Source organism: Poecilia mexicana, unplaced genomic scaffold (assembly GCF_051168715.1).
Source record: "Poecilia mexicana isolate PSO_F unplaced genomic scaffold, ASM5116871v1 scaffold_12, whole genome shotgun sequence".
NCBI classification, from domain to species: Eukaryota; Metazoa; Chordata; class Actinopteri; order Cyprinodontiformes; family Poeciliidae; genus Poecilia; species Poecilia mexicana.
In genome coordinates this window covers 5,894,819-5,918,639 of record NW_028263381.1, presented here as the reverse complement: position 1 = coordinate 5,918,639, position 23,821 = coordinate 5,894,819, and the positions used below count along the sequence as shown (strand labels likewise).

The 23,821-nt window shown below is 39.5% G+C and overlaps 2 protein-coding genes across 6 annotated transcripts; one reads left to right on the top strand and one right to left on the bottom strand.

The window, feature by feature from the left end:
• The first annotated feature begins 4,808 nt into the window (after positions 1 to 4,808).
• dab2 (DAB adaptor protein 2) lies at positions 4,809 to 13,996 on the top strand. 5 transcript variants are annotated; one of them, XM_015013398.2, is made up of 15 exons: positions 4,809 to 5,036; positions 7,325 to 7,499; positions 8,695 to 8,834; positions 8,955 to 9,053; positions 9,140 to 9,271; positions 9,354 to 9,437; positions 9,691 to 9,717; positions 9,785 to 9,817; positions 9,906 to 9,968; positions 10,956 to 11,552; positions 12,008 to 12,125; positions 12,203 to 12,793; positions 13,312 to 13,478; positions 13,552 to 13,638; positions 13,718 to 13,996. In XM_015013398.2, the coding sequence occupies exons 2-14, from the start codon at positions 7,364 to 7,366 to the stop codon at positions 13,618 to 13,620; spliced, it is 2,256 nt and encodes a 751-aa protein (XP_014868884.2). In that variant the 5' UTR covers positions 4,809 to 5,036; positions 7,325 to 7,363; the 3' UTR covers positions 13,621 to 13,638; positions 13,718 to 13,996. The 5 variants fall into 5 exon arrangements, with proteins under 5 accessions (XP_014868884.2, XP_014868882.2, XP_014868886.2 ...); XM_015013396.2 differs by having other exon boundaries at positions 7,230 to 7,499; XM_088010811.1 differs by lacking the exon at positions 4,809 to 5,036 and adding an exon at positions 6,272 to 6,411 and having other exon boundaries at positions 7,230 to 7,499.
• Positions 13,997 to 18,163: 4,167 nt separating this feature from the next.
• Positions 18,164 to 23,585, bottom strand: LOC106933863 (uncharacterized). Its single transcript, XM_015013386.2, has 6 exons — positions 23,515 to 23,585; positions 23,371 to 23,406; positions 22,991 to 23,266; positions 20,973 to 21,284; positions 20,394 to 20,531; positions 18,164 to 20,282 (listed from the first exon to the last, which is right to left on the bottom strand). Exons 1-6 carry the CDS (start codon positions 23,558 to 23,560, stop codon positions 19,768 to 19,770), a joined length of 1,323 nt encoding a protein of 440 aa, XP_014868872.2. The 5' UTR covers positions 23,561 to 23,585; the 3' UTR covers positions 18,164 to 19,767.
• Positions 23,586 to 23,821: the final 236 nt, after the last annotated feature.

The window sequence follows — 23,821 nt, the reverse complement described above, 5'->3', positions numbered from 1 at the left end:
TGCGGTGGCAGGGAGCTCCAGAATTGACGCCCTTTAAATGCTTGGTGCCTGAACCGTGTGGCCTCCATGTCAAACGGAGGAAAGGACAAATCCCAGCGCGTCTTTGTCAGCAGTTCATCATGAAAATAAACCTTCCGATGGCTTTGTCCTCATTTGTGTCACCTGTTCCAATGTTTCCAATGCTTTTTCCCCCTGAACTATAGTGTTCATCTCAAAACTGCGGCTCTAGGAATGACATACAACAAATCTCCTGTTGTACAATAAAACGTCTCATATGCTGCTGAATTAAATTACCAATAGAGAAAGAAAGGATATGTCTCATGTCTCATTTGGGTACTCCCTTAATACCCCAAAACAGTAATACTGACTTCCTGATTGAATGTCATATTAGCATTTTGAAGTGGCACAGTCAAAGTCCAGACTGGAATTCTAAAGATCAGGATCATAGTAAGGAGACTTTCCGACCCCAAAAGCTTGGAGCCCATTGGCAAAGATAAATAATTAAATTAGCATCATGCTAAAAGCAAGTAACAAATGGCTGATTTTTCCAATATTTCTTCTAGAATGGAATAACACAGTGGTTCTAAATCTTAAATACTTCTAAATTCTCAACTTGAAAGTACTTACAATAAAAAACCCCCCCGAATACTAATAGTAGGAATTAGTGCTATTGATTTTTATTTTTGCATTTTGGGACCACATCAAAGTGGAAAATACTCTGTAAGGGCTCAGAAATTTTGTCAATTCTAAATCCACAGCAGTGTATTAATACTATTATACCCACACATGTAAACACTAAACTTACTCCAAATTTGTCCCTAAAAGCTAATACATAAAAGCTTATTCTAACTGACAAATCTTTCTCAGGTATAAGCTTTACGTCTGTCGTTAAGCTTCCTTTTATTAAATTGTAGGTTATGAAAATGCTTCGCCTCGTAGCTGATCGGTCCGCAACGGGAACGTCAGACTCCAGGCTCATCAGGAATCTGTTCTTCTGTCAGCAGAACACAGGATAAAGAGCAGGAAACACATCCTTCCTGTGTCCTCTTCGCTCTCACTTGTCTGCCGTCCAACTTATAACACAATTATACTGTACATGTCATTACCAGAAAAGCCATGCAGGTTCATTTGACTACCTTTAACCCTAAATCTGGGCTTCAGCCTAAGTGGAGGAAAATAACCGATTTGTAGAAGTAGTTAAAAAAATATCTGATTATCAATTACAGCTGCAGAAATTATTTTTCTCAAGGAACCTAAGTTTGTCTTTAGGTGATTTTTTTTTTTTTAACTTTATTATCTCATTTTTACAATTGATCTTGTGTTGGGGATCTTTTAATCTTCACTCTACTGAGAATTTAACCTTATTCAGATGAGACATAGTTTATATATATATATATATATATATATATATATATATATATATATACACAAAAACACTGCTATTTTTATGCTTTTATTTAGTCAGGATGATGTGCTTCGTTCATTATTTGCTCCCTTGTTAAAACCCAAAAGGGAAACCACCTTCCAGGTTCAACCTGTTTGCAAAACCAAAAGTAGTCCCACACACACTACGGTTCAAGCAGTTAGAAAATAAGGTGTGCTTTGGTAAATATCTACATCTTTTTAAATGAACAGTTACCTAAAACATATTCATAAAACATTTTTATGTGACGGCCCCCTGAACCGCAAGTTTACAGAAGTGAAAGCGAACCAGAACAGAGAAATGAGCCACAATGACATCATCACTGATGTCAGTGTTGACGCCGACATGCATCCAGTTTATGTTCAGGTTCCAAAGGTTTTTTTTTTTTTTTTTTTTTTTAATGATGACTAACTTCCAAGTTCTCAGTCGATGTACGATGCAAACCCCAGTTTTAAGCTAATAGCCCGTCTCTCCTTCTCTAATTATCCAAAACAAACATTCACTGATGCTTGTGCAAACAGCAAACGGAGCCCACTTCCTGCGAATCGCAGATTTTCTTCCTGGGAACGCCGCAACGGCTACTGTCTGCTTACAGCAGCAAATATGAAAACCATCATTACTGAATCACTGGATGACATCAAAGCTGCCCATACGAAGGAAGACGGTGGACTGCTTACAGTTGTCGGTTTTCATGGAACTGGAGTCGGATCAGTACGCAGCAGAGGAAACGTCAGGCCTCCATTTAAAAAAAAATTTCTGCTGCGTTGGCAGGAGTGGGACTTTAGTTCTCCTGCTTCTAGTCCCTCATTGTTCCTTTTCATAATATGATTTCACTGTGGCTCAGTTAAACCATAAATCTTATTTAAACATGCAGCTCTGAGATGTTTATGCTTCAAAACTCTAGCTTGTTTGCATACCACTATTCCCAATACAGTACTTTAGCTTAAAATGATATTCTCTAAAATCACAACTAATATCCTCGTTCGGTTTCTCACATAAAGACGCAAAGTTGCGAAAAATGTTGCATAACAAATATAGGAAAATCTGGGCACCAATTCCAAATGACTCACATTATCCCCCCCATAATCCCTCTTTCTCACAAATAAGCAGCATAAACACACTTGAAACTTTCGAACTCCTCTGAAAAGTGTGGCATGTCTTTTCCTTTGATTAACTTCCACACAGGACATTGCTGCCACTACCATGTTTTACAGTGGGAAGGGCACATTCAGGGTGATGCGTTTTGCTAGGTTTCCTAAACGCTCCCAAAACGTTCAGTTTCTTTCCTCCTGCACATTTTTGCTACGTTTCGTACATGACTTGTAGCCGTTTCTTGTTTTTAACTCCAACGTCTTTAATTTTGCCCCTTTTCCAATAAAGGCCAGATTTGTGGAGTGCATTGCTAATAGTTTCACTGTCAACAAATCTTCCCAACCTTAGTAGGTGGATTGTTAGCTTTCTTGTGTTTTGTGAATGTTATCTTCTTCAACATTTGAGTCACCGTTGTCATCTTCTTACTTTTATTTTCTTCTCCACTTCCTTTTTTTGGGGAAGGATTCCTTCATGTGATTAAAGAATGCGGTTTTAGAATCATTCCACCTTTCGTTTGCTGGGCTTTCTCTTCTTGGAGCCTCTTTTGTGAGCGGCGTGATGAACCCTTTGCTCTGAAATCCTCTGTTTGTGGGTAGAGCTGGATAATGACACGTCTGCTTCCTGATCTCTGCTTGGCTTACAGTTGTGACCCAGCGTGTCTTCATGTGGAAATCTTGGTCGTTTTTAACGCTGTTCAGCTCATAACCGTATTCAAACCTTTTAACTTCTCAAACCTGTTTGGATTTGTCTTAACTGTATAAAGACGAGTAGTTATTTTTACTCGCTATCAGAGCTCCTTTAACAGATCCTGCTAGTTCACAACACCAAAGCAACATTTGAGGTGGTCACCAGTGATTCAGCCTTGGTCAAGTTTTTAAGCTTTTTTTAAAAATAAAAAAAAAATGTAAAAATGCTCTAATAAAATATTTTTATAGGCCCTTTAAATCACCTTCAAAACTCTGTGCTAGAGGACAACATATTTATGTTGCTAGCTAAAGAGGTATTGTGAAAATGCATACATATATTAAGGTCCTCATGGTTTAATGTATACCTAAGTCTGTCTGTATGTTGACTTTTCATAATGTTCACACTTTATTTTTCTTTCTTACTCCAGATTTTAGACTCAGCAGACATGGGAACAATCAGCATTTCTCAAAAACCTAAGTTGCTTATTACCCTGTTGAAGCAATTAACCATTTAAATTGTTTCAGCCATTGACAACACCTTGTGTCTCCTGTCAATCAGCCAGGTGCAACAGCTCAGTGAGGTGCATTGGGTCTGCACCTTTTGTCAACCGGTGAAGCAACTGGTGGGCCGGGGGGGTTGGTTTGCTTTACAAAACCACATAAACAGTGCATCAGTTGTTGCGTACCTACAGGAAGTACACTTCCACATTCTGACTGAAATAAACCAACAAAATGATGTTTTTTGCATGGCAAGGATGATTTAAAAAATAATAAGGTCAGTAAATTGACAGATTTTGAAAAAAACAAACAAACAAACAAAAACCCAGCAGGTAACCTCTAGCACTTTTATTTATCAATACCTAATGAAATAATACGCTCAGATCGTTGCTATCCATTTAAGAAGAAACTCCCACACATCTCGTTCTTGTATGATCGGCCAACAGTGTTCTGTCCACACTCCATTTTTAAATCTGCACTTATTTGCATATGTAAACTTGTGCAGGTATTTGTTTTTAGAAGTACAAAACTTAACTGTTGCATATCTTTTGGCCAGGGGTCATTAATACCTCCGTATAATCCAGCTCCTGACTCTCTGCAGGTCACATGAGTAGTTATGTTTATGTCAGACCAAAACTACAGAACAGAGGAGAGGAAATGTATGGAACAAAACAAAACAAAACAGGGATTGCCACCAAGATGTAGAGCGAGCTGGGTGGGGGACCTGTATAAATATGACATATAAGACTTGTTCAAGGGTATTATTATTATTTTCTTTCTTTATTCATTTGTGTGTGTGAGTGTGTGCCACAGGTTGTTTTTGACCCCTTATTGCAGGCCCCACATTCAAAACTTTATGTCATGTTTTTTTTTTTTTTTTTTTTTTTTTTTTTTTTACAAACTGAAATACTGTAAAACTTCAAAATATACTCCAAAATTAAATAATTAGTTTGAGTAAGACTATACCATATCTCCTAGAGTGTGTATTTTAGCCTTAATTAATTTGTGAATTAAACAGCTGCCTAACATTTTAAATGTAGCAAGAAAAAAAAAGGACGATTCTGTTTTTTTTCTGTCCTTCTATCCCAAAAGTGACCGCCCCTCTGCCACTTTAAAGCTGCAGTGAGTCAGTCAGTGAAGAGTTAAAGGTTGGAGCTGGCAGCAGTCTGCCCTGTGCGTCCACGGTATTTAGCAGGAAAAAGTCAGACTCCTGCTCGCTGTCCTAAGCTAGGTTTGTGTTTTGTTTTTGTTTTTTCCTCCTCATTTTCCTGCAGAGCCGCCGAGGTGCGACGGCGACAACAAAGTAGCTCGTCGTGTCACCGCGCGCGTTTAAACAGGTACGTCACTGATGTTTCACGACGTTTTTCCATCAAACTCTGAGCAACATTACAGGTTGTTGGTTTATTGATACAGCAGGGCTATAAACGTGTCTGAGTTGGTCGTTCACGGTTTCTGCTGTGACGAGTGTAAGATATTTTTCCTTTTAATTATTTTTGAACCTTCATAAAACCTTGTTTTTCACTTAAAATGTATCCAGGCATCTCTTTGGAAGGTTAAACCTAATGCATTGTTTTCCTCTGACTCATAACATTTCCTACAGCCTCTGGTCTAAGCGCGCACCCCCCTTTTTTTAACCTCAAGTACTTCATTTAATTCTGAGAGAAATTCAAAGGTGTATTTTTAACTACGCACCACCTCGGAGAATTTGTTTAAATTCTAAAGGCATTTTTGGAAGTGACTGCCCTTCGTGTGCACAGCGGGCCCTGTGGTATTTCACCATCTCATTCATTCGCAGACTGACTCATTCACTGATTTCCTCCAGATGTGCAGAAGTTTACGTTTCCTGATGGCCCTGCATTGTGACACTTCTGCACTCAGCACTGCCATAATTCTGCTGACACAGAGATTTATGCTTGTTCTCTGTGGTCAAGTTTAACTTGTTGTGACACCAGTACGTTTAGAAAAAAAAAACCTTCCAGACTTTAAATTTTCCTCCTGACAGGCACCCCTTGAGATTTTTGTTAAAATGTAACTCTGTTATATCCAGGAAGTGCTGACATTACACCAGTTTTATTAGGCTCTACCTCCAGTCAGAGGGACTTCTACCATTGCTGTGCTTGATGGCCAAGAACAATCATGTGTCAGGATTATCCGAGTGATGCATTAACAAGCAGTCGAGTTTGCCTTCAGCAGTTTCCAAGCACAACAAAAACACGCGTCAGTGGCCTGCAGTAATTTACATGGCAAATGATGGGAGGCAAACACATCCTGCTGTTCCATTTGTGTTCAACACCATCACTGGTAGATGATGCCGAGGTTTATTGTTTTACAGTTCTGCAGTAGCTGTTGTAAAGAATTGCACAACTGATACTTTTTTCTTTTTAAACCAAATGAGTAGCAAGTCAGCTGTGGGGCCTTCCACCCCTCCTCTTTGTATGATCAGGTGTTGCTCATTGCCAGATAATTATTGGCACCAAGCTGCAGCACATTTGCTGACTGGCAGGTATGCTGTCTTTATCTCTCTTGGTATCAGCCTCATTTCCTCTGCTCCCAAACTTATCTGGTTTTGATAAGTCTGGCATTCCTTCTCCAAGGCTTAAGCGTAAGAGGACTGTGGGCAGCCCATCATTCAGAAGGCACCAATTTCCTCTTGTTCCTGCTCAGCTGGGCATCACGAGATCCCTTACTCTGCTAGCGTAAGATTAACCTTAGGTAATTGCTCAACCTTTGGCCGTTTCCAACCTTTGGTCTGCTCCACGGTAGTCACGGGCTCTTTACATCTGCGCTTTAACCAGTGTTCCCTCTGGAGCTGGTCCTTGAGGTATGTCTGTCTACTGGGCACAGCAAGATTTGTGCCAGATATTTTTCAGTGGCTTTGTGAGCTTTCTGTTGTAGCTGATTGCTTGTAATTGTGTGTCTTCTACAGTGATAATTTGACTCTTTAGATGCCTCTGTGCTGTTACAAATGTAAATCATTTGTGTGGGTACCACAGATTGACGAACTTCTGCTGCGTTGCTTGTTTTCTGGGTCAGTGGTTTGACTGAACATGGGTAGAGTTGGGATTTTTGTCCAGCATTGTTGATTCTGGCAAACTTTTGGTCCCTCTGTACAGTTGAGTGCTTAGGTGTATAATGAACCGTCAGGATGGAGTTTAAGATGTCAAAGCACATGGTTTTGGCAGCATTGTATTTCTAAATATTTCACTTTAAGCAAACTATTGCAATGCAAAATTGCATTTTAGTTTTTTCCCCTTTTTTAAGGGAAGGTCAAAGTGTCTCGTGGTCTTGAGTTTTTTTTATTGGTCATAATGGCTTGTTTTGCTTGTTTCTGATGGGTGTTTTATATGGTTGTAAACATTTTATTGCATGTGGTTTAATTTGCTCTGGAGCAAATGAGTGAAGCTCTTCATCAATTTCTTAACTACAGTCTAATGTCCTTTTTTTTCTAGCAGACTTACCAGGAGCCCTTAATTACATCTTATATTTTCCACCAATGCTTATCGCTGTCCACTTCACTTTTTCTACTCCAGACGAACAAAAAGAGAAGGATGAGTGGGTGTTAAGTCATATGCCTGGTTGACGCATCTCTGCTTTGCAACACTGAGCTGCAGCCTGCTTCGCCTAGGATTGTCGCTTGTCCCGTAAAGTTGGACCCCTTCACGCGATGTCTACAGAGGTGGAAAACGGTGTACCAGCAACCGCTGACCCAAGTTCCCCACCCACAGCCTCAACCAACAGCCCACCCCCTTCTCCTCTGACGACCACACCCAAGGGCCTGTTGAGAAAAGAAAAGAGGAAAGGTCAGTTGAATAACTTTAATACTCGGGGTTCTTAATGAGCCAATTTTAAAAGGGAGTGGTGTTTTCAGCATGCCAGAATAAAGGTTCGTCACTCTACAGACCTCTCTCAAATGGTGCTAAAGGATGTTCACTGGGGAATAAAAAGCTTGTGTAAATTCTAGGAACACTAATGGATTTTAAACCATGAGTTGATACGATCTGTATGCCATTAATTTGATTTGGGTGTGGTGGAACAAGGAGGAATCTGAGATTTTTTTTTTTAACACAAACTCTTTCTTTGCCCTCGTTTGCTAGCTACACAGCACAACTACTTTCTGTAGCCATTACAATGATATTTTATAATCAAGCACTTGTAATGATATTAAAAGTGTTTGAAATCTGACTTTTCAACTAGAAAAGTTGGTACAGAGTATTGAGCACCTGCAGCCAGAAAAATCTAGCAAGCTAACGGGCTACAACCCTGAATGTTGGCGAGCTAAGATGATGTTTGGGGACTGCTTGTTTGTCCTGAGAAATGTTTTTAATGGCTATGTAGCAATTTATTGTGCGTGTATGAGATTTAATTTCCTGAATAGACTATTTTGTGGGTTGGTCACTTGTTATGCACGAAGAACCACAAGTCTTGCTAATGGAACATAACAAAATGCACCAATGTCTGAATTTTGTAGTTGGGCTTAAATTCCTAATGTGACAAGGAGGCTTGCATAGTAAAAAGACTTTCACACAAACATTTCAATCAACTTGTGTGTCGGATATCAATACTTTATAGTTCCAGTTGTATTTAGCACCTGTAAAACTGTAGTACCAGTTTTTGCTTTCTCTGAAAGACTTGACCCATTACATGCCTTTTGCAGCCTTGGTCCACCCAATGTCTGGGTAATGCCTGCAGCCTACAACAGGATGTGTCCTGTTTGAATTTACAAGCAACAATTAGAGTTGATTTCCTGTTTTTCTGTACTATGCGGAACCGTTCAACTCATAAATTTTCTACTAGCAGGAAGTGGCTCAGTTGCTCTGGGCTCATCAACACTCAGTCCAGCAAACAAAATTGGAATTAAGAGTAATTGAAACGGTCTTTGTCTTTGGAGCTAATGCACAATTTGAGAAGTAGCATTTTTGGTCTGTTTGAAACTGCTTGACAAAATGCTAAATGTGTAACAGTTTAATAATAAAAGCAACATTTTCCTGTCTTTAGTGATAGAGAAGACGGATGAGTACCTCCTGAGCAGGTTTCAAGGGGACGGTGTGAGGTACAAAGCCAAGCTCATCGGCATCGATGACATCCCCGAGGCCCGTGGAGACAAAATGTGCCAGGATTCCATGATGAAGCTTAAGGTACAGCTGGGGTCAAATCATTTTTAAACTTTTAAAATTGTTGCTGTGTGCTTGTGGTGGACTTTATGAACAAATTTCCTGCAACGGAACAAATTTGTTTCTTTTCTTTTCCCCCTGCAGGGCATGGCAGTAGCTGCTCGGTCCCAAGGCAAGCACAAACAGAGAATCTGGGTCAACATTTCCATGTCTGGTATAAGGATCGTTGACGAAAAGTCAGGAGTGAGTCTAGTTTTATGTTGCAGGTGGAGGATTACTATGTACATTTCAGATGACTCACTGTAATTTATTTTTTCCCCTTTTATCAGGTAATTGAACATGAGCATGTGGTGAATAAAATCTCCTTCATTGCCAGAGATGTAACGGACAACAGAGCGTTTGGATATGTATGTGGGGCTGAAGGACAGCATCAGTTCTTTGCCATAAAAACGGCACAACAGGTAGCGACATGAGTTGCAGAGCAATAAATCTAAGATTCACACAGGCAGCACTGAGACTTAAGTTTTGTGTGGACTTGCACAGGCAGAACCTTTGGTCATCGATCTGAAAGATCTTTTCCAAGTAATCTTCAACATGAGGAAGAAGGAAGCAGAGTCCTCAGAGAAGGTAACATTTTAGCATTAAGCTGTAACTTCCTCTGCCACCCTCTTAAAGTTGGGCACCGTCTGTTTCTTTGTGGAAGTAAACATTTTCTTAATCTGTCAGCTGCTAAGATGCAATCTGTTCTGTACATGCCTCCTGAAAATCAACAGTGCCTCTCGATGTTCTGTCAGAGAATTGCATTCTCGTTCACTGAAAAGGTTCATGTCGGCAAAATTTATCGAAGGTATAATCATTGACATTGTGACTCTCTTCACAGGCTCAAAATGGCTCTGCAGTTGCAGAGGTAAGCTCCCTAAAGATGCTTGTTTTCAGAAAAGTTAGACTTTCTCAACATTCTCCTCTCTTTTTAGAACTGTGACAATAATGAATCAAAGCCTGCACAGGTAGGAATTCCTGTCTGGGATTTATTTTTATTCTCTCTCCCCCCTGCCCCCATTTGTGTTTACTTTAATATTTGTGTTTAATTTCCAGCCAGTGGAGCAGCTCGACCTTTTTGGAGACATTAAAACTCCCCCAGACATCAGGTCTCCAGAAGTAAGTTTGTAGCTGCTGCAAACTCTATTTTTGGAGTCGTATTATGGTATCTTGATATTAAAACTTTGTATCGGTGTGTCACCGTCTGTCATAACGCTTGCTTAAAAAATCCAATGATTTTAAAATGGCTTTACTGGACATCAATGTTTTTGTGTTTAATATTTAAATGCCATACTAATTTTTTTTTTTTCTGGAGGTAATCAACCTCTTTAAAAATTTGGGTAATTCACCCTTTACCAATCTTATGGTTCGTCTTGACCTTAAAGCTGCTACAAGTTTCTTTTTTTTTTTTTTCCCCCCTTTGGACCCTTGAACATTTTTAATATGCTGCTTCTATAAACTACCAGTGTTTATATTAACATAAACAAAAGTAAAACACTTGGTGCATGATTTTTTTTTTTTAGATTTAAAAATGAAAGATATTTTCCAAAGATCACTAAAAGTATTCCTACTCTTTGAACTTCCAAATATTGAGGAGGTCCACTACAGTGTCACTACATACAGCTGTTTTTGTGACTGCTTTGTATTCTAATCTGGAGTCTTTGGCAGGATTTGAAAATGATCATTTAATTTGTTCAAAGAATTAAGATTATGGTCTTAAACTGTGCAAAGCTGGTGGTGATCTGGTAATTGCTGAATAGAAATGCACATCACACTGCTGTGATTATTTTCCTTCTACTTTACAGTAACACCAGTCTGTCCATCACATAATCTCAATTCAATTGAAAGCCTTTGTGGGCACATAATTCTAGAGAACTTCTTTTTTTTTTTTTTTTTTTTTTTTGTCACCTCCATACGCTGCTTAAGTGAGTTTCTGGCCTAATTGCCAAATGGATCTGCACACCATTAATGTATTTAGTTAAAACTTGACTTGTAGCAGCTTTAAATAACCCGTCTCTCTCACCATGTGATTGTTCATATTGTTAATATGCACTCTCTGAAATTGATTCATTAATCTCTCCTTCTCTCACTGTCCATGTTAACCAGGAATCTAATGACATTCTGTTGCTGGACTTTTCTGCTGGAGTTGACGGCAATCAAAATTGCATGAAGGATTCCTCTTTTCTGAACTCCCTTGGCCCTGACTATGAAGCGCCCACAAATTCTAAAAATGTGTCAACTTTTGGCTACTTTCCTGCTCCAGATAGTGACCCATTTGGAGATGACCCCCTTTCTAGTCAACCCAATAGTTTTGTACCTCCTAATGCACATCAGCCACCTACAAATAATCTTGTTTCTTCTGACACTGTTAAGACAAATCTTAATGGTTTAAGTGGAGAGACTGGGCAAAATCTGCAGATGAATGAACTATCCAGTAAATCAATGATCCTTGCACTCAATAATGGACAGTGGCCACTAGGGGGTAGTATAACACAAGGCACTGGGATAACGATGATGGACGGGAATGAATGTCAACAAGGAAAATCTGCCAAAAACCCATTTTTTGACTCCTCTTTGAAAACATCCCCTGTCTCTTACAACATAAGTAACCCAGAAGCACCGGTGACCCATAGCAACGATTCTGTTGTCATAAGCCCGCCTCCACAGAACTTTAAGTCTGGACGAGGTCGAAGGAACACAAAGGTGAAACCACACAGCCGGTAGTTACAGTGGGGTTGCATGAGACTGGGTTCACGTCTAACATCACCTTTTCATGGTTCTGTTGGGTACGAGGACAGTTTGACTGCCTGTGTGTGGATGCCATGCAAGGCCTCAGTGACTTCTGAATCTTTCAGGACATGTTCTGTCTCTGTGCTTGCACGGTGGTTTGATCCGTCTTTGAAACACTGCATTTTGACTCTGCTGCTGAACGACCACTTTTTTCTTTTCTTCCTTTCACCTTGGCTCTTAACCTATTTTTCTAACATTCATGCTTCAAGTGACTAAAGAGCACTGGTAAGTTTTGAAGCATGTTTACACATCAGTAATCAGGGTTTTATTTTGAGCATGCTAGATTACATTTGAGCAGTTTTGGGTAAATATTTTGGCATTTGTGTTGCGGAGCAAAATCCCTCATTGGCATCTTTTTGTGTAACTAGGCTGGGTCAAGTGATCTGTTTGGTGCAGACCTATTTGGTGCTTCTTCTGAGACGTCTCCAGCTGACCTTTTCAACAATACACCTACAAATGTTGTTCCTTCATCCATGGCTGCTCTGGGTAATGAGCTTTGTTTGTTCTCTCCCAAAGTTTGGGTAAATTTACTGTGAACTTACTACTTTCTTTTATACATCCAGGCAATCTTCAGTTGGGTCCACCAGCTACAAGTGTACCTGCTATGGGCGTGTGGGGTTCCTCCCCTGCTCCAGCCACAATGTATCACATGCCAGGAATTGCTGCTCCTGGCCCTAGACCCAACTTTGTGCAACCGGCTCCCTTTGCCGTTCCCATGCAGCCCCCCGCCTGGGGTCCGCAGGTGGCGCCTCAGTTCAGTTCCCCACCCCTCTCTCCACCTCATCTCCAGTGGGCTCAGCCGGCTCCCTCCAATCCCTTCCAAACAATGGGAGACCAGGGTCCGTCACGCCCCCCTCCCAGGCCGCCTGCTAAGGAGACCCCGGCCCGAGTGGAAAACGGTGCCTTCACTGCTTTGGATCCTCTTGGCGATAAGGAGAAGAAAACTGGGAAGGACATGTTCAAGAACTTCCAGCTCGCCAAACCTCCCGCTATCCCAGCCAGGAAAGGGGAAGTTGCATCAAGCACTGCTGCACCCACTGCTAAAGAGTCGGGGGCATTCGATGAATACTTTTCCAATAAAGTGGGTGTGGCCCAGGAGGCTGCAGACCATGATGACTTTGACATCAGTCGGATGTCTTCGCTTGCTAATAATGGTAAGATGGCTCAGGGTTTTAAAATAAAGGAATAATTTGGATTTGTTTTTTGAAGTGAGATTGATCAGTAATGGTTCCCTTATCTGTTGATCGTACAGTATGGGATTCCCTCTAGAGAGTGGGTATAGTTGAAAACTTAAGAGTCCATGCTAACAAGCAATCGTTTCTCAAAAGTAGAGGATCCAGACCCCTTGGTATGAGGCAAAACGTAGAACAAGGGGCTGGACTTTTCCTGGTTATGTTCTATGTATTGACCAGATCCAATCAATGCGTCTTGAGTTTTAGATTATCTGGAAGATGGAGACCTGAAAAATGACAGACATACCATTTGTGATGTTTCATAAATATTGTAAGGGGGAGAAAACTCCTGAAACAGGGGCATTTGGGTCGCTAGTTAGCCTTTCAGTACTCTAAGGCTTTTCAGAGACCAGTAATGGAGCAATTACTGGTATTGCCTTCCTAGAACTTCATGCAAACCATTTTGCCGTACATTCTAAGAAACCCAAGTTTCTCTCTAGATGCTGCAAAGCAAGTACCTGTGCAAACTCCTGGCCTCCTTGATGCTGCCTTCTCTTCTGCTCCAGTTCCCAACAATTCAGCACAAACGCTGGTGCAAGGCTTCGGTCAGGACATGTTTGATAAAGCCTTTGGTGCCCCGGATCCTAATCCTTTTGGAGTGCCAATGGTAAGGAAACTTGTTCATTAAGATGTTGCATTCTCTCAGATACTCTTGGTGATGAAACTCATTTCTTTGGCAGAATACAGTTGTTCAGGCCTCTGGTTCCACAGATGCCTTTGGAGATGCATTTGGTAATCCTTTTGCTTGACCACAGGTTGGCCCATGAGTAAGTACCCGTTTGCTTGTTCCTTACATCATAAGGGAACGAACCTAACTCCTTTCTTTCTTTTTTTTATGCCTTACAGTGAAAGGAATTGCAGGGCAAACAAAGCTCTCCACCTCAAACTTATCTTCAGGACAAGCTGCCCTGTGCAAGACGATCCAAATGAACTCTTATTCTTGTCCCTGAACCACCTTTTTTTTTTTTTTTTTTTCTTCTCCCAACACACCAGCCTCTGACTCTTGTTCCTGTTGACTGATCCACTTGGTAAATGTTTTGGTATGATTTTCTGATGAAATGGTTGTTTAAATGTTCACTGCTAATGCAATCTTTATAAAAGAAATAAATCAAATTATGCAGTAAATTGTTTGCCCTGTTGCTTCCTTTGCAATGATGCAAAGAATCAAGAATTACAATTGGCTTATTTTCTATCCTACAAAATCTGAAGTGAGTTGACTGGTTTGCTCTTTGAGAACATGGACATTTGCATTAGATTTTTTTTTCTCTCCTGTATTAACCTTTATGCTGTCCTTCAGTCTAAAATTTCTAACAATTTCAGCAAGAATTACAATTTCTAAAGGCAAAACTGAATATTGACGCCATCAAAATCACATGGCTTGAGATGGAAGATTTTGTACTTCATTTATTTTGAGTGGTACAACACAGATCTAGAGTACTGCATTTTGTCAACCAATCGGAGTGCCCTGTGATGGCCTGGTGATCTGTCCAGTGCAGGGGTCTCAAACTCCAGTCCTCAAGGGCTGCTGTCCTGCAGCTTTTAGATGTGCCACAGGTACAAAACACTTGAATGAAATGGCTTAATTACCTCCTCCTTGTGTAGATCTGTTCTCCAGATCCTTGCTAATGACTTAATTATTTTATTCAGGTGTGGTGCAGCAGAGGCACATCTAAAAGTTGCAGGACAGTGGCCCTCGAGGACTGGAGTTTGAGACCCCTGGTCCAGTGTGATCTTTGCCTCTCATTTGTTGACTGCACCCCTCCAAACCTCACAAGGGATAAGGGTGTAAGATGATGGCTGGACCCAATCTGAGCCTGGAGCCTTGTCTCCATCCTCAGGTACTGCATTACAGATTCTCCCCTGCAGCAGAGCCTGCTGTGGAAGTGCAGGCCAGTAAGCATGCCAAATTATAAACTTGTTCCTGTTTCTTGGAACAGTTGCAGGAAACGCATCTTAAGCTTGCGAGTAGTACATTCACACCCATGATTAACAGTGAAACCTTCTGATTCTTATTTTGACAACCTTTTTTTTTTTTTTTCTATGTTTCTTGTGCCATCAGGACACTTAAGTTTTAACATGGGTAAAATATTAAAGGTTCCCTACTGCAGTTTTGCCTACATGGAATGTTCTGTGCCTTAATTTATTTTTTCTATCCCAGACTTATTTTTCAGTAAGCTTTTAATTAATTTGCTTGGTTATATTTGGCTTTTAGTACTCATGCCATAAAGTTAGCCAGTTATACTGATTAACAAGCGAATGGACTGTCCCAATTTACATTGTCTTCACACAGTCACTGCTCTGATTTTCATTTTGAGACAACTGGCTGTACCTCTGAATTAAGATGGTCATTAATATTTATGGAATCATCTTAAATGTTTTTATAGAAATCAAGTCAAATTTTATGGATCATGATTTGCAAAAGTAAAACATCCAAGCAGATTACATCACCACGGTGTGACAGAAACTATGCACAAAACTCCTTCCTCTAGTCTCTGAACTGTGACCTGGTTGAAGCGATTTGTCTCCAACTACTGCTACCGATAAGTTTGTAGAAAGTCTGCAATGAGGTGTGACATCTCTGGTATACATGCTTCATAATGCATGCACTTGGAGAAACATTGAGTTTCTCTAATTGGTCTGCTGTTGTGGTTTTAACACCAAGTTCTGACTGTTCTGTCCGCTTTAATGTTTCAAGTAGTTAGTTCTGTTCTGAGAAACATGCTGTCTACATAACAGGGAACCAAACTGAAGTTAATCACAAACGCAATTTCAATTATTCTGACGGCCTTACTTGGATTTAAAAATTTTTTTTTACTGCTGTTGGATGAACAAGTGTCGGTTTGTAACTACAGAAATTGTTGCTGGATGAATGTTTTCATCAGTATTAGGAAAATACTGCAGTAATGCTCATCTAGCATTGTATCTTTCAAACTCAAGGTATCAATGTGATGGACGAACACAAAGAATATCATCGCTTCTCTTTTTTGAAATCGGTACGATGCATTTATCTTTGCCTTCTTACTCATGCCACAAAAAAAACTGCATGCGATTGTAAAACTACAGAAATGGTTGAGATGAACTGATGTTTGGTAGAGCGGCCCAGTTAAAGTCCAAGGTTTTGTGGCGTTGCTGCCTGGAAACCAGCTATACATCTTTCTTGTATTTATGCACCACTTTGTGTTGCTCTAATTTCAAAACACTGATGTTGAAAGGGTTATGGGAACTTCTGCTGCACAATTTTTCTAATATTTCATGATTTTACTCAGTTTGTGTATCTTTCCAATACCAAGTCTTTGGTTGTAGAGTTCAGTCAACTGAAGCTAGTCAGGCAGGATCCAAAATACACTTTGAATTAACAGAGCTTGGCAAGTTTTGGAAACAATTGAGGTTTTTCTTTGTTGTAAATTGCGTCAAAAGGTTGTTCATACAATTAACTGAACAAGGTTGCATTGTGCTTTACTGAAACAATACAAACAGCATTTGAGAACTGTTTGCACATCTGAAAACTTTGCTCAGTTGTATAATACTGAGCCCTAATAATGGATTCCAGTCGCTGAAAAACATTTACACTAGCTTTTTGTTCTTCAGATGCTTCAGCTAACGTAAAAAAATTAATTTATCTAAATATAATCACAAGTCATTTTACATATTGCTAAGCTCTGTGCAAGCATTGTATGTTTTATTCTGAAATCGTTTAGTTCCTGTCTGGAGTGATTACTCATAAAAAATGAGTAAGAAACAAGTCTTTATTTCGTTAGAAAATATTGAAAACTGATTTCATAAAAGAAAATGCACATGTGCATTTCTGCAACAGTTCCTACAACCCCTGGCAAAAAGTATGGAATCACCAGTCTTGGATGAGCAGTCATTCAGACATTTCATGCTGTAAAACAAACTCGGATCAAAAACATGATACAATATTAAGGTCATTCCAAAGTGCAACTTGTTGGCTTTCAGGAACACTCAAAGAAATGAAGAGAAAACATTGTGGAAGTCAATGAATGATACTTTTATTGACCAAACACAGGGAAATAAATATGGAATCACTCAATTCTGAGGAAAAAAGTATGGAATCACTCAAATTGGAGGTAGAAAAAAGGACACACCCAGTCTATTTCCTTTCCCTAAATGGACACCTGCCCCAGATTAGATGTGCCCGTTAGTGTGCAGTTCAAAACACCTGCAGTCATGACACCTTGGAGGGCTGCTGGACGAAGTGGAGTGGCGAGAACCATGACTCCAACAAGAGAAATGTCCCTTGAAACAAAAGAGAGGATTGTGAAACTTCTTGAAGGTAACCCTTCACGCATGGTTGCTAAAGATGTGGGCTGTTCACAGTCAGCTGTATCCAAGATATGGTCCAAACACAAACAGCATGGAATGGTTGTTAAAGCCAAGCGTACTGGTAGACCAAGAAAGACATTAAAGCGTCAAGACAAACAACTAAAGGTCATTTGTCTTGAAAACCAAAAAAGTACAACTAAACAGATGAAGCATAAATGGGAGGAAGCTGGAGTCAATGTATGTGACCGAACCGTAAGAAATCGCCTAAAGGAGATGGGATTTCAATACAGGAAAGCTAAATGAAAACCAGCATTGACACCTAACCATAAAAGAACAAGATTCCGATGGGCTAAGGAGAGGCAATCATGGACTGTGGATGACTGGATGAAAGTTGTCTTCAGTGATGAGTCAAGAATCTGCAATGGACAAGGTGATGATGCTGGAACTTTTGTTTGGTGCCGTTCCAGTGAGATTTATGAAGAGGCCTGCCTGAAGAAAACAACCAAATTTCCACAGTCCTTGATGATATGGGGCTGCATGTCAGGCAAAGGCACTGGGGAGATGACTGTGGTTAATTCTTCTATCAATGCACAAGTTTACATTGACATTTTGGACAGTTTTCTCATCCCTTCAATTGAACAGATGTTTGGAGATGATGAAATGATTTTCCAAGATGACAATGCATCGTGCCATAGGGCAAAAACAGTGAAGGCATTCCTTGAAGAAAGACACATTCAGTCGATGTCATGGCCTGCAAATAGTCCAGATCTCAACCCAATAGAAAACCTGTGGTGGAGATTGAAAAAAATGTTCCACAAGAAGGCTCCAACCTGCAAAGCTGATCTGGCAACTGCTATCAAAGAGAGTAGGCACCAAATACTGTTTGTCCCTCATCAAGTCCATGCCTCAGAGACTAAAAGCTGTTATAAAAGCCAAAGATGGTGCAACTAAATACTAGTGATGTATTTTGAATGGTCTTTTGTTTATGTGTTTTTCATGATTCCATACTTTTTTCCTCAGAATTGAGTGATTCCATATTTATTTCCCTGTGTTTGGTCAATAAAAGTATCATTCACTCACTTCCACAATGTTTTCTCTTCATTTCTTTGAGTGTTCCTGAAAGCCAACAAGTTGCACTTTGGAATGACCTTAATATTGTGTCATGTTTTTGATCCGAGTTTGTTTTACAGCATGAAATGTCTGAATGACTGCTCATCCAACACTGGTGATTCCATACTTTTTGCCAGGGGTTGTATTAAATTTGCGACATAGCATGTTAATCAGATAATGTTTGTCACTGACCACACAAAAAATTGGCACATTATGGAGGCAAAGAAACTAAAAGTTGTGTATTAATAAGAAAGCATTAATAACTTTTCCATTGTTTTTCACTGCAGATAATGTTTAAAAATGCATTCTCTGACATAAAGACATTTTAAACACGCTTGAAACAAAAAGCATATATGGTATGCAATGTCGACCAATTATTGTAAAAACATTTTAGATTCCTTCAATATATCTTACAAATATTTGCCAGGTGAGATTATTCACAAAAATTGATTTAATAAATTACTTGCTCGATTCCCTGAATTTTTTATTTTATTTTTGTATAGGAAAAACTGAAAAAGCCCTTTATTCCCTATCCTGTACATTCAGACAGTCTTTAGCATCATTAGCAGCTCACGGTTAACCTGTTGTACTATTTTCTGCTTTCTGTCTTGTGTCACTTTATTGTATCTTTTTTTCCTGCTGAGGAAACCCAAATGCCTTACAATTAAAAGTGGCAGGGAAGTGTGTTTAAGACAGCTAGCCAAATGAGATGAATATCAACACAAGCTAGCAAAGCGGTAAATACTACCTTCATAACGTCTACTGGTCATTAAATCAACCTTTTTATATCTGGTACTTATAATAATCACTTTAGCTTACTTTGATAAAGTCCTATATTGACTTCAACTGTGAATACAAGACAGTGTTTACGTTGGTTAGACATCTTTCAACTCAATATTCTGCCAATAGATCCTGTCATGCCCCTAGTGGCCATTTATAAACACAGCAGAAAAGAAGGAGTTCAAATTCAAAATCTGGCTGCTTATGGAAGAGACGAGGTGTCTGTAGTGACTGACACTAATGAACATTTCCACAACAGTAATGATCTATGACTGTAGTTGAGTAGAAAATATTATTGAGGTACTTGGTTAAAAATTTTCCAAGCTACACTGCAAAAAACACAATCTTACCAAGGAATTTTGGTCTGGTTCCTAGTGTAAATATCCTATTACACGGGAAATAAGACGAAACTGAATCAAAAGTAACTTTTCAGTACAACATGGAGGCTTGTGTTTTAAGTAAATAAATGATGAAAAAGTACTTATTCCAATGGCAGAAAAATTAACTTGTGGGGAAAATGTATGTTTAAAAAAATCTGGCAATGAAACTGGAACTTTTTCATCAATATTAAGGAATTATTTATCTAAAACAAGCTTTTATATCTTGCTTTAAAGTTACTTGTAAGTTTTGACTTATTTCAAGCTTGCGAAGATATTTGCACTAGAAACTACACACAAAAAAATATTGGGTAAGATTTTTTTTTTTTTTTTGCAGTGTACTGTCTAAAGGTTTTGATAAATATCCAGGTCTTCTCCATATATATCCACAATTTGTTCCTGTAAGTTGACATAGTCCTCCCCGTCGTCACTGCTGTCCTCTTCCTCACTCTGTCCTTTTGTGCCGTCCCTTGCAGCAACAGAACCCAGAGTGGGATTTACATAGTCATGCTCATCGTCACTGCTGTCCTCTTCCTCACTCTGTCCTTTTGTGCCGTCCCTTGCAGCAATAGGACCCAGAGTGGGATTTACATAGTCATCCTCATCGTCACTGCTGTCCTCTTCCTCACTCTGTCCTTTAGTGCCGTCCCTTGCAGCAACGGTACCCAGACTGGTATCGACATAATCATGCTCATCACTGCTGTCATTTTTATCCTGTGAAGGGTCTTCATAGTCGTTTGAATCACTGTCCTTCACGTCCATTTCCTCAGTTCCCAGACTGCTGGTGTTCACCGGCTCAACGTTTACATAGTCCCTCTCTTCCTCTTCCTCATCGTCTATGTAACTGTTTCTAACCGTCACTGCAACATAAGTTGTCATGAGAATAAGCAGACAAAATGGCGCTCAGGTTTTCCTTTTTTACTCATGCTGTAAGACATCAAATGTCCAAAGACTTGGACATGGCCACTAACCTTGATTTAAGACCACGTCACTTGGCTTTTCAGCCAGTTTTCTTCTTCTGCAGACTAGGCAGGCAACCAGCAAAACCATCAGGAAAAGCACCAGGAACCCGGCCAGCAATATGTAAAGCAGCAGTTTCCACCATGGTTCTTAAAGTAAAAAAAAAGAGTTCTTCAAACGTGCATGATGAAAATCGATGTTGTACGCGCTCTTAACACTTCCTCTACGCATTCTCATGATGAAATAAAGGACGCAATCACTTCTGCTGTTTTAGGAAATATTTTGTTTTGCAATTATGCTGTTTTTGAAACTGCTGTCTAAAAATACTTTTCTATCCTCCTGCTCTAATAGGTTATATCTCTGTCCTAAGTTGCTTTCTTACTATCTATCTCGCTAGATATGTTCTTGCATCCAAAAAAGTGCTTTAAGGGTGTTAACCTCAAGAAACGGCTCATTTTAGTCTTGCCTTGGCTTATCTTGATGCTGAAAATATCCTGGAGTTGATTTCGCAAGAGCAAAATGACCACAGAAAAGCAAGCGTTAAGTGCTGATCCCTGAGGTGAAACTCATCGTGACTTTTGTCTTCTTACCTCTCACAGTGACATGAATCCATCCTGACTCATCAGACTTGTACTTTCCATTCACTGTATTCAACCTACAGCTATAGTTGCCCTCATTTTCATAATCAGCCTTGGAAATGGTAAAATTAGCTGACTGGTTGCTTTCTAATTTTGTAGAATTGCCATTATATTGCCAAAGGAAATAAAATGTCAAGTTGTTGGGGATTGAGTCAACTGAGCACTCCATGGAGAAGCTGGAACCCCTGGGGATTTCTGCATGTGACGAGTTAATCGACGTCCCATCAGGAAGTGTCAGTGAGATTCTGGGCTGAGGAATGGCATCTGAAAACAAACAAAAAAAAGGATTAAATCAAATTCAGTTTTTTTCAATGGAAAACTAACTGTACAGTAGATTCATTATACTGAAGTGAAGTATTGTGAGCCTCGTTTTCTTATTTTGGTGAGTATTGCATACAGGTAAGAAAAAACACAAGCTGAGTGTCTCAGACAATTTGAATATTGAATGAAATCAATAAAAATATTTTAAACAAAAAGCTCATAATTTCCATGCACTCAGCACCTGGTTGCAACAACTTTTGCATGAATTGCTGCGTCAGTGCAGCGTGACACGGAGGCGATCTGCCTGTGGTTCTGCTGAGGTGTAAATGAAGCCCAGGTTGTTTTGATGGCGGCCTTCTCGTCTCCATTGTTTACTGTCTCATCTTTCTCTTGAAAATATTCCATAAATTCTCTAAAAGGTTCAGATCAGGCCAGTTTGCTGGTCAATCACTACACCACCATGGTCATTGAACCTGCTTGTTGTACCTCTGACAGTGTGGGAACTTAAGTCCTGTCAGACAATAAAATCAGGATCTGTAAAGTTTGTCAGAAGCATAAAGTGCTCTATGACGACCTGGTAGATTTAGAGCACCAGGTAGTTGCTACTAGACGTCACTGCTACGATGTCTAGTCATAGGAAACGTCTATGACTTGACATGTTCACAGTCTACCACTGTCTCTCTTGACTTCAAACAACACAAATTCATGTCCAGTCTTCCTCCAGACTTCCAAATGAAATGCAAACTTAGTTTTTATCAGAAAAGTGGAGTTTGGACCACAAAGAAAACATCTAGCTCTTTTATTCCTCAGCCCAGAAAAAGCACACTTTTTCCGATCAACTCAAATTTCTTCGAATATACCTTGACACAGCACTCAACTAGCTTCTTTATCAATGACTTTTTTTGGTTTAGCCTCCTCTTGCAGGGTGAAAATCACTGTTTTCTGTACATCTGTGACATCAGCAGTTTAGACTGATCATGTCGCCTACTGACCCAGACTGAGAGACCAATTAGTGGCTCAGAAAAACTTTTGGGTGTGTTTCAGGTTAATTGGCTGATCAGACTGTGACATCACGACTTCACGTTATTGAATTTTTTTGATAGTATTCATGTATTTTTTTTTTCCAAGACAGAATTTAGCATTTCTGTTATCTGTAATCCATAACTATCAAAATCAGAAGAAACGGTGGTTTGACATGTTTTTCTCTGCGCAATGAACTTATTTCACTCATTTTTGAGACACACACCTCTACATGAACAATGAAGCTTCTGGAAGTGAGGCTTGAACTATTTTAGGTGAAACTATACATTTCTTTCCACAAATGGGGGGGGGGGAAAGAATCAAAATGTACAATACCAATCAAAGCTATCCATCTGTACATGCACTCCAAATTCTTAAGACCACTTGAAAAATGGCAAACATTTACATTTTGCACTGTTGGATCTTAAGAAGACTCTAGGTAGAGCTTCAAAGAGCAAAAAGAAGAAATGGGAGCGATACAAAAACACTCCGAGTTAGCATTTTTATGCAAACAACCATAAAGCTGAAATAGACTGTTCACCATCTGATCAAAAGTCAAAGAAATTAATTTGTAGAAGAGTAAAAATTAGAAAAGCTTTGAAAACTGAACAGTCAGACCCTATGACTAAAATAATACTCTGTGATGTATATTATAACTCTGTGATGTATATTATAACTGAGCATCTTACTTGAACAGACAACAAGCGCCTTGTTGCCAGTTGAGCTCTGGGTCTTGTTATTCATACGGTGACATTTATCAAAAGAGTTTTCATTTCCCATACACAAAAAATCAGGGGATGTCGTCTCTGGCTTCAGTGACTCCAGTGCTGTCCCACAACTGGTGTTTCTGCAAAGCACTTTGCTGTTGTTGAAGTGCCATCTGTCATCATCGAATGTTTCCAAATTCTTGTCTTGGATTTGAACTTTTCCATAGCACTTTCCTTTACTTTCAAATCTAACAGAAACTGATAAACATGAGATTAGAAAGTACATATATGTGAACTGTGAACACGACAAAACAAATACAAAACAAATTTGAAAGTACATTTGTGTTTTGAACATGACTGACCTGAAGCAGCATAACGCAAGACACAAATGTGGGCAGCTGTGAACAATTAGCAAAGTGCAGTTATGAAAACAGTATGAAGTTTTATAGCTTCTTTAGTTCAAGACATTTCTAATGAAACAGAGAAATGCTAAAAAGACATCTCACCAATAGCCAGAATAAAGAGGAAGTTCCTCCACTGACTGAGCCCCATGACTGAGACAAAAACCGACTCTCTGAGGAAGTATATGGAAGGCTGTGACGGTAACAAAAACTGAACTGAGATGTGACATCTTTCTCACACTATTTACCCCCCTCCCCCTGTGTCTATCTGACAGAGCAGAAATGCAGGATGTCCCTTTTGCGTTCGGAGATTACAAAGCGGGATCATTTTAAGAATTAAATAATTGACCCAAAAGTTTTACCTTTTGGTTCCAAATGATTAAATTTAAATATCAACCACATTATTCAGCAA